This window comes from Bombina bombina, chromosome 2 (genome assembly GCF_027579735.1).
Source record: "Bombina bombina isolate aBomBom1 chromosome 2, aBomBom1.pri, whole genome shotgun sequence".
Taxonomy (NCBI): Eukaryota; Metazoa; Chordata; class Amphibia; order Anura; family Bombinatoridae; genus Bombina; species Bombina bombina.
Genome location: NC_069500.1, coordinates 444,769,104 through 444,780,550, shown reverse-complemented (window position 1 = coordinate 444,780,550; position 11,447 = coordinate 444,769,104). Strand labels below are relative to the sequence as shown.

Here is an 11,447-nt window from a genome sequence, read left to right as displayed (position 1 = left end):
GGAGGATCACTCCTGCCACTTGTCTGCGATCCACATCCCAGGAGTGGAAAATTGGGAAGCGGATTTTCTGAGTCGTCAGACATTCCATCCGGGGGAGTGGGAACTCCATCCGGAAATCTTTGCCCAAATAACTCAATTATGGGGCATTCCAGATATGGATCTGATGGAGTCTCGTCAGAACTTCAAGGTTCCTTGCTACGGGTCCAGATCCAGGGATCCCAAGGCGACTCTAGTAGATGCACTAGTAGCGCCTTGGACCTTCAACCTAGCTTATGTATTCCCACCGTTTCCTCTCATTCCCAGGCTGGTAGCCAGGATCAATCAGGAGAGGGCCTCGGTGATCTTGATAGCTCCTGTGTGGCCACGCAGGACTTGGTATGCAGACCTGGTGAATATGTCATCGGCTCCACCATGGAAGCTACCTTTGAGACAGGACCTTCTTGTTCAGGGTCCATTCGAACATCCGAATCTGGTTTCCCTCCAACTGATGGCTTGGAGATTGAACGCTTGATTTTATCAAAGCGTGGGTTTTCAGATTCTGTAATAGATACTCTGATTCAGGCTAGAAAGCCTGTAACTAGAAAAATTTACCATAAAATATGGAAAAAATATATCTGTTGGTGTGAATCTAAAGGATTCCCATGGAACAAGATAAAAATTCCTAAGATTCTATCCTTTCTACAAGAAGGTTTGGAGAAAGGATTATCTGCAAGTTCTCTAAAGGGACAGATCTCTGCTTTATCTGTTTTACTTCACAAAAGACTGGCAGCCGTGCCAGATGTTCAAGCATTTGTTCAGGCTCTGGTTAGGATCAAGCCTGTTTACAGACCTTTGACTCCTCCCTGGAGTCTAAATCTAGTTCTTTCAGTTCTTCAAGGGGTTCCGTTTGAACCTTTACATTCCATAGATATTAAGTTACTATCTTGGAAAGTTTTGTTTTTAGTTGCAATTTCTTCTGCTAGAAGAGTTTCAGAGTTATCTGCTCTGCAGTGTTCTCCGCCCTATCTGGTGTTCCATGCAGATAAGGTGGTTTTGCGTACTAAGCCTGGTTTTCTTCCGAAAGTTGTTTCCAACAAAAATATTAACCAGGAGATAGTTGTACCTTCTTTGTGTCCGAATCCAGTTTCAAAGAAGGAACGTTTGTTACATAATTTGGACGTAGTCCGTGCTCTAAAATTCTATTTAGAGGCTACTAAAGATTTTAGACAAACATCTTCCTTGTTTGTTGTTTATTCTGGTAAAAGGAGAGGTCAAAAAGCGACTTCTACCTCTCTTTCCTTTTGGCTTAAAAGCATTATCCGATTGGCTTATGAGACTGCCGGACGGCAGCCTCCTGAAAGAATCACAGCTCACTCCACTAGGGCTGTGGCTTCCACATGGGCCTTCAAGAACGAGGCTTCTGTTGACCAGATATGTAAGGCAGCGACTTGGTCTTCACTGCACACTTTTGCCAAATTTTACAAATTTGATACTTTTGCTTCTTCGGAGGCTATTTTTGGGAGAAAGGTTTTGCAAGCCGTGGTGCCTTCCATTTAGGTGACCTGATTTGCTCCCTCCCTTCATCCGTGTCCTAAAGCTTTGGTATTGGTTCCCACAAGTAAGGATGACGCCGTGGACCGGACACACCAATGTTGGAGAAAACAGAATTTATGCTTACCTGATAAATTACTTTCTCCAACGGTGTGTCCGGTCCACGGCCCGCCCTGGTTTTTTAATCAGGTCTGATGAATTATTTTCTCTAACTACAGTCACCACGGTATCATATGGTTTCTCCTATATATATTTCCTCCTGTCCGTCGGTCGAATGACTGGGGTGGGCGGAGCCTAGGAGGGATCATGTGACCAGCTTTGCTGGGACTCTTTGCCATTTCCTGTTGGGGAAGAGAATATCCCACAAGTAAGGATGACGCCGTGGACCGGACACACCGTTGGAGAAAGTAATTTATCAGGTAAGCATAAATTCTGTTATATATATATATATATATATATATATATATATATATATATATATATATATATATATATAGATATATATATATAAAATCAATAAACCATAACACAGTGCTCAAAAAGTGACACCCATATGTCTATGGAAACTGTACATTTGACATATATTATGGGTGTCTAAATGTGATCTAAGTGTTCACTTGTTCTATGTTAGCATATAAAAATTACAATTCCTTTTGGGGATTTCGCTTTACATGGATGGTTCAGTGTACAAAATATTTTGCAGCATGGTCAATCCACAAATCTACTCCTTATAAATGTCCAGACAAGAACTTCTCAAGTCACAAATTTCTCCTGATCAACTGGCTGTGTGTAGCTTATACATGGTGCTGCAGGTAACCAACCAGGAGACCTGGTGAAAGACAGAGTGGTGGAATCACTCATACTTTGAAGACATTGTGCTTTGTTTACTGAAATTCAGCAGGGTGTCACTTGGCTGGGTTGAGAGTGTACATGGCTTTCTAGTTCTGCAGTCACTTGCAGAACCTAGCACAGGGTGTGGAGTAGTCTGCATTTTTCAGAACACCCATATCTCAGTAATTTAACCCTTGATTATTGTAGGCAATCAAGGGTTAAGCTACTGCTTCATGGGTTGTCAGTTCTTCTTTTGATATACTAGTACCAAGGGGTTAAATAATTGCTTTAAACCCTTTATTGCCCTATGTTTTCTGAGCTACCAACGATCAAAATCAATGTTCCACACGTGTTAAACATCTACAGATGTGTATGGAAATCACATACTGTAAGGAAATGAAAGAATACATGGGATATTCTATGTATGATGTGTTAAACGAGTGATAGAACATCTGTAAGAGCTATGCGCCAAATCCCTAAACTCCTTTAACCTTAAACGACAGTGATGCATGTTACAATACATTTTATTTGCCTTCATACCTTTTCTTTATATTGGTATAAAAGCTGCTAGTTTCCCTATGCGACTCTCCAGCATAAACAGTTCTGCCAAAGGTGAGCACATTTGTTCCCTTACAAAATATTAATTATTCAGTTAGACCCGAGGTTGGTTTGAGTGTGGAATTTGTGTTTAAGTATTGTCATTCAGAGTATTTTGAATGTGTTGCATAAACATGTTACTTATATACTAAATCACTTGAAAGTGATGAAGTATGTCTGTAAAAAGCTACCAAACGTTCTTCAGCTCACCAGAGTAAATGTTCTGTGAGTAGTTATCCTTCAGCTAATGTCACCTGCATGTTAAAAAAAACAAACAGCAGCCAATCGGCATTGTCACTGCTGAGCTCACACTTTGCTTTATTGTTATCTTGGTGAAATTTACCATAATCTTGTGCGAATTCATAGTAAAGTAAAGAAATAAAATGACCATGCCTGCACATGCCAGATGCACACTCCTTGGCAAGTCCTGGGACTAGCATCCCGACTAGATGATTAAAGGGACATGAAATCAAAATTTTCTCTTTCACTATTTAGAAAGAGCATGCAATTTTAAACAACTTTCAAATTTGCTTCTATTATTTAATTTGCTTCATTCTCTTGATATCTTTTGTTGAAAATCATATCTGAATAGGCTCAATAGCTGCTGATTGGTGGCTGAACATAAATGCTTTATGTGATTGGCTCATCCATGTGCTTTGCTATTTCTTCAACAAAGGATTCCTAAGAAGGAAGCAAATTAGATAATCGAAGTAAATTAGAATGTTGTTTAAAATTGTATTCTCTTTCTAATTCATGAAAGAATTTTTTTGGGTTTCAAGCCCCTTTAAATTTCCTTTGCAGTGTAAGGTGGCTAGTGAGGAAATTTTGAGGTAAAATATATTTTTTGCATAGAGATTTTAATGGGATATTTTCTAGTCAGTTTTATACAGTTATATTGCATCACTTGTTAAGAATTTTAGCATTCGGGTAAAGTCCCTTTAATGGACGCTTTTACCAAACTAAAGTTTATGCAAAATTTCACATTGAAACTAAAGCAATTATAGTTTTTAAAAATAAATGCTTTTTTAGATTTTATAAAATGAGTATCCCTTTTAATTCCCTTAGAACTGGGCACTTGCAACCATAAGCTTTTATAGCAGGTTGTGCATTCAGATTTGCACTTAGACTTTCTTTAATACGCACTATTCACTAAAGTCTATAGACAGAGACCATTCAATAGTAAACCAAAAAAAAAATAACTCTACATTTTGTTTGACTATTTTACAAAGACAAATCTGATATAGGCATCAAAGTGTGAAGATCATCAAGACTTCTACAGACTTGTAAGTCTATATAGTATTATCAGAACTGTATAATTCATCAACAATACCCTCAACACATGAGCAAATAATATCACAGAAGATACAGTCTTAATGATTCGGGATATCCATGCTGCATACAAATGTGAGTGAAAAAAAACACTTTAGCTGAGCACCTAAAATAGAACCTTTAAAAAAAAAACTTGCACTCTCTCGTTTTTATAAAAATAACTCTTTTACTGTAAAAAGTTGTGATGTTTCGGGGGCTAAGTATTCCCTTCCTCAGGGGTCTTTTCACAGTAAAAGAGTTATTTTGAAAAAGACCAGAGAGTGCAAGTTTTTTGTTTTGCTATGGGTACTCTGTATTATAACCCTGGCAGTTGTGGCATTAAGTGAGAGTGCTCTCCATTGATAATATATATATTATCAGTTTGAATCATGTCTCCTAGTATCTCTTCCAGCTTTTTCTTTACTCATTATAAAACACATTGGAATATGCTGGCACATTACATGTAAAGATGATAGTATATGTGCTTATTTTTCATAGCATATATTTGCTATTTAAATTATATATACTGTATATATCTGTACTTTTATAAACACTATCAGCTATGCATTTTTTGTGTATTATAATCTATATTGGTAACTCAAAGTTCAAAGTGTAATTTTGATATATTACTTGTTATCAGAAAACAGACTTACATTTTCTTAATTTTACATATTTTTCTTTTTTAAATCTATTTGGTCAAAATTTAAGACTAGTAAATATTTACGGGACAGTAAAGTCAAACTTTTGAGATTTAGAAACAGTATGACATTTTAAACACCTTTCCAATTTATTTTAGTTATCAAATTTGCTTTGTTCTCTTTGTATCCTTTGTTGTAGAGTAAACCTAGTTAGGCTTTTAGGATCTCAGGAGCATGCACGTGTCTTTAGCAGTTTAAGGATAGCAGCGCTTGCAATTTTGTAAAACATTGCTACAAACATTGTTGCAAACGCTGCTGCTAAAGACACATGCTGAACCCTGGGGTTCTTAAGATTCCAACGTAGGGTTTCTCTTCAACAAAGTGTACCAAGAGAACAAAACTAATTTGATAATAGAATTGGGAAGTTGATTAAAATTGCATGCTCTGTCAGAATCATGAAAGCTTAAGTTTAGTCTCTTTAAGTTCAAAGGTTACTGTTATCTCTCAATATGACTGATAACGATCACAGGAATATTCATTATTTCATTTTAGTTGGCAAATTTAAACCACAAAAATCTACTTTTCCCTGTTCTGTTTTAAATAAAGTTTAACATAATAAAAAACACACACACACAAAAAACTATGTACATTCAAACATACTATAACATTTCCAAAACAAACTCTAGCTACCAACACATTACAAAACACTATAACACTCCATTGAATATGCTATTTTGTACTGTTCTAGCCTGCAGATATTCCACTTAACCTATGACTTCCCTTTTGAAATGGGTGATAGAGATGTACAAAAGCTACAGGGGCATATTTAACAATGTGCGAGCGGACATGATACGAAGTAGTGTATCATGTCCGCTGCCCATCGATAAATGCAGACAGCATACGCTGTCGGCATTTATCATTGCACCAGCAGTTCTTTTGAAATGCTGGTGCAATGCCACCCTCTGCGAATTTGATATCCTTTGTTGAAGGAGCAGCAGTGCACTACTGGTTTCTAACAGAACACATGGGTGAGCCAATAACAATCGGTATGTATATGCAGCCAGCAATCAGCAGCTAGAACCTAGGTTCTTTACTGCTCCTGAGCTTACCTAGATAAAATTTTCAGCAAAGGATAACAAGGGAAGGGAGCAAATTAAATAATAGAAGTAAATTGGACTGTTGTTTAAAATTGTATGCTCTGTCTTAATCACGAAAGAAACATTTTGGGTTTAATTTCCCTTTAACTAAGCTTCCATTGCTTTTCAGGGTCAAGATGGTTCTGCTGCATCTTCCTTTCAGAAGTGATTTACTGTGTAGTAATCATGAACAAGACTTCATGCTCAAAAATGTTGTCTCTTCTCATGATAATTTGCAATAGTCCTCCTCCTTGTCATACCTTGGTACCATAGACCTCAAGGATAATCAACTTTACATTTATCATACTCTGGCTCATTCATATTATCTCCATTTTGGTGTAGGACAGGGATACTTCCAGTTTGCCATTTAGACTGCCTATTTCTTCAAGAACATTCATCATCATTATAGCGAAAGTTTTAGCACTACGGAATTTTGAGGCACTATACAAATAAATGATAATATTAAAAAGCTAAGATTTTCTGTGTTTCATTTGCTTGATCAGAGGTCATATCCTGAGAACATTGAGAATATTTTTTTTAAATTCTATTAAGTTAAATCATATTTTTATCTGATGGATACCAATTTCTCATCTTTAAGATGTTCTAAATTATCAGGAATATAAGTTAAAATGCAAAACATTTGCTTTTGGAAGTATGAGTCTCAACAGGCTACTGCTACTGTCTCTAACTCAATTCTGACCAAGGATGGTAGAAAATCTAACTGAAGCACACAACCTCTTTACTGGTCAGTAGTTTCCAAAAATCATAGTCATTGATGTTCCCATGATCTTCATCAGGCATATATGTTCCCCCTTGAGTGCTAATGACGGCTCGGAGCCGTCATTAGCACTCAACTACCTTTTATGCAATCTGGGGGCCCCAACCAGCTCCTACCGCGGCGATCAGGCCTGATGACGTCACCGCGCAACTTTATTTAAAATTGTCAATACAAAGTATAGGGAAAGGGGGCATGCTGCTTAGAAACCTGTATTTTAGGGATCTAAGCAGCTACAGACCCCCAAGACCCACCATTGGAAAGGTAATCGCCTAACCTTTCTAATGGTATAAGTCTTGGGGATCTGGGAGAAAAAATAAAAAAGTCAGAAAAAATGTTTTATGAAAATAGTAAAAAACATAAAAAATATTAAATTCAGCTTAGCACTCAAAGGGTTAATACCCTATAATGGCCACAGATCTTAATAAGATAATACCTCCTACCATGTTGTCCTAGTCAGTTGTAGTGTCCTCTTATACAAACTAGTAAAGCATTCTCCACCTCTGCATTACAATCTAATGTGTGGTATCTTATCGAGATCTAAATGAATTCATTTGATAGCCTGGCATTTATAAGGTACAAATTGAAGGAGACCAGTATTTATGAAGACCTTTATGTTATACTAAAATCACATACAACCTCTAATACCTATCATATAAATCTAAGATGCTTTATTTGCATAAACGCATCCTAAGTGTCATTTGATAAATGTTTTTGCAGTTTGGCATATTTTGGAATTATTTCACAATAGGTTCTTCAAAAGACTATGCACCAGTGACTATAATTCTGTTTTATCACCCATCACACGGATTAAGTGGGTTGTCATACTATTAATTGTAATGTTTCTTGAAACCATGGCTCAGTGGAACCTAGGCAGAAAATGTATTTTCTTTTGTATGTAATTAGTCACTTTAAAAAACTACTTTTTTTTGTTTGTTACTGTTACTGACATTACTGCACTAAAGAAAAGTAATTATGGCTGGTAAGAATTCCCTTATATTCCCCATAGTGGTGAGACTTACCTTTCAAGTTAAGAGTCACAAGCATACAACGAACATGAACACTCCATATTAGCTCTTTAAGTATATAAAGATAAATATACAGTTATTGTTTTTAAATATGCACATTTATACACAGAAAACAATATTCAAGTGAACGGTACATAAAAAAGTGGATTTTTCCCTGAAGAAAGTTTTGTGACTTAATTTTTCTAGGATATGTTTACCTTTGAATGACTGCAGGTCAGTTCTTATATATATATAGTACAATACTTCATTATTAAACAGCATTCCATTTTTGTTGTCTTTTTATTTTAAGTGACATGACCCATTACAAATCAGGATGCTGCTCATTTTAGTAAACAAAAATAAAAACAGATGACCTGTATTAGTCTTAATGAGAAAATTTTAATCTATATTTTTAAATTATGGAAAAACCTTTTCCATATCATATTGCACCCATTTAAAAACACATTAAAGTTAGAGAAAACACCAGCAATTAAGCACAGCATTGCAAAAGAAATGTTTTAAAATATTTTAACATTGTCATTTGTTAGCCCAATGTACAAGGTTCTGCAAATCCATAGCAATTCAACATCTTAAAGCCTTGGGGAATCCATGTTGTTGGTCTCGTTTGCTGTGGCCAGTTAGGGACAGATGGAAATGAGCTTGTGCTCTGAGCTAACCGATTATAGTGTAGACTGTTAGAAGAAAGTTTCAAGAGTCCAGCACCTGGGATCCAAGGTGTGCAAACACAGGGGCACTACACAATACCCCCAGTCAAAATAGCAAAAGATGATAGTCGCACCACCAAGTTCAACGAATGAATTTCTTTATTGAGCCAAGATCAATCTTGGCTCAATAAAGAAATTCATTCATTGAACTATGTAGACTGTTAGAAGGCCAGTTTAATTTCTTCATACATAAATGTGGTTCCTTTCAAGAGGACCAATCATGATTTCCAGAGCAAAATCAACGAAAACAAATAATTAATTTATAATGCAATTTTGTTTTACTTTCCTTGAACGTTTTATAGGGAAATGATGAAAAGGTCAATATTCCTTAAGAAAGCCTCTATGATATAAATAATAAAAAAATATGTTTAAATATGTAATATACCAAAAATACTAACAGTGTAACTTTTTACATTGCATTAGATAGATTTAATATTCAAAATGAAATATACTGATATGATTATAATAAGTTATAACAGTAATTGTGCCCTATATATATATATATATATATATATATATATATATATATATATATATATATATATATATATATATATATATATATATATATATATATATATATATTGCGTTACAGTACTTTATGTATTCTGTTCAACTGGAATTCATGTACTTCAAAAGGAAATGCCCTGTGGGCAGATAATTTAAATTAAATTATAACCAAAGCTTACAATGTAGTAAAACAAAATTTGTATTCAAGGTGTTATATTTACTGCAATATTTTTTTTTCCATTTGTTTTCTTATTAGCAGTTATCAAGAGTTTTCAATTTAAAACTAAGCGCTGTAGATTTTTGCTTTTGTAAATTTTTCTTAATAGTTTTCCAAGACTACGGTCAGTTCAGAAACAAGGCCATATATTTGACAAGAACATCTTAATTATCTTTTATCTATCTATCTTTATAAAATGTCTTTCTACTGCAATATATTGGATTTATTTTCATTTAGTGTCGGCAACTGAACACTGATAGGTCAAAAGTACAGTAAGTTCTGTACAAAACTACTGAACACAATTCTTATGATATAGATATAACAAAAATATGGTAATGTTTACCTGTTAACTAGGTGACGTTTGCATTTTGTGTACGGGGAAGAACAGTATTTTAAATTAACTGATAACAAGGAAACTAGAAATTGAGGCTGCATGGTGGGAATTAAATTATATTTGTACAAGTTCCAAGTGTGTGTAATTATAAAACTTTTTGGACAACTTAACTTGTGAATTGAGGAGGCAGCTTTAAATGACAAGTTAACTCGTCTCCCCCAATTAGCAGGTGAAAGTTAAAGGGAAGAATGACATTCAAAGCAACAGCCTTTTTGACAATACTATGTTTTTACTCTTATATGAGATTTTACAGATTGATATGAAAGACAACTTACATTAGAGTTTCAAATGCTTAACATTGTCTTACTGCTAAAATTGCACTGGGCTTGTTTTTAAAAATAGGGCAGTGTGTATCCCAATTGCTAAGTGCAGGTGACAATTCAATTCTTGTCCTGTAAGAATCAAGAGAAAAGTTTCCTAGCATATAGGATTTTCTGAATTTCAGCAGTATCATCTCTTTACAGGTTCCTCATTAGTAATTTCTGCCCTCCCCATGGTGTCTTGTGGATTTGGTTGAATCTGTTGCACAGTTTCTTCCAAGCTACTGCTTGGAAACACAACATAACGTGCCGTTACTCCATGGTTCTTTGGCTCCCGCAGGTTCTCTTTGCTGTTCCAGATGCCATAACCAAAATATACCATAAAGCCTACAAGAAAGTTACAGATTTTCAGTAAATTTGCATCAAGTCATCAGTTGTTTCAACAATTTTACATAGAAACTGTTCTGACACACATATATTAAGCAAGAGATGTTAAAGTGAAAAATGTTCTGCCATGCATATGAACGGGCAGCAATTTAACATCTTCAAAATCCTTTTCTGCATGAAAATAGGTAAAGATAAAACTACATAAACTTATATGGAAAATAACAGGAAACAAATAATGGTGCATAGTACTAGCTTCCACTGCAATACAGACATAAAATAGTTTTTAGTCAGGACAGGAATATCCGTTTCTCAAAACAAATAATATATTTTTCAGATATAACAATGAAAAATAAGGTTTTTATGTATGAAAAAGCTTAGAGCCTGTAAAAACATCAATGCTTTCTTAGTTCAGGATCATATAATGCAAACCTAAGGCACTATTAACCATACAACCTAAACTCCGAACTGTGAGGGAAATGAGAACTGACTGCAACATGTTTGTTTGTTTGTTTCAATTATAGGCAAAGAGAATTTGTGGTTTCATAAATTTAATATTCACAACTTAGAGAATCCACTTACCAAGAGCAAGCCAAACCGAAAACCGAATCCATGTCATGTAGTTCAGCTTAAGCATGAGATATATGTTTAAAAGAATACTCAAAGCAGGTATCAGTGGAACCAGTGGCACCTGAGATGTAAAGATAAGGACAATCTATTAACAAATTTAACAAAAACTACAATTATTGAGCAGATGAAAATCTGTGAACAATACATTTATTTAAATTGATGTTTAAGTTACATGGTGGTAGCTGGGGATTTTGTGGTTATATGTTATAAGCCTTAATATCATGTAATGTGACTTGACCACATCGAGTGGTGTACATACTACATTATCATGAGTATAACCCTTAATATGAAATCACTCATCCAAAATATGTACAACTAAAATGAATTTGCAAATTGTACATCTTTGCAATTTACAGAATTACTTTTCCAGACTCCCTCTCCTCAAATCTTATACCTTCTCTCCATCGGACAGCGGTGGTGCCGACCGTTGGGGGGTGGGAGGCCCATCATTGGAGGAGGCAGGAGGAGGGCAGGAGTGGGTGGGACCTCGTGTCAGCCACGCTAC

At 35.3% G+C, this 11,447-nt stretch overlaps 1 protein-coding gene across 2 annotated transcripts in view; it reads right to left on the bottom strand.

The window, feature by feature from the left end:
* Positions 1–9,877: 9,877 nt before the first annotated feature.
* Positions 9,878–11,447, bottom strand: part of SLC7A4 (solute carrier family 7 member 4) — a 174,137-nt gene continuing 172,567 nt past the window's right edge. For both annotated transcript variants that reach the window (XM_053702074.1, XM_053702073.1), the window contains exons 4-5: positions 10,895–11,003; positions 9,878–10,315 (exon numbers count right to left, since the gene is read on the bottom strand). In XM_053702074.1, coding sequence (XP_053558049.1) covers positions 10,119–10,315; positions 10,895–11,003 — 306 coding nt within the window. In that variant the 3' untranslated portion in view covers positions 9,878–10,118. The remainder of the gene's footprint in view (positions 10,316–10,894; positions 11,004–11,447) is intronic.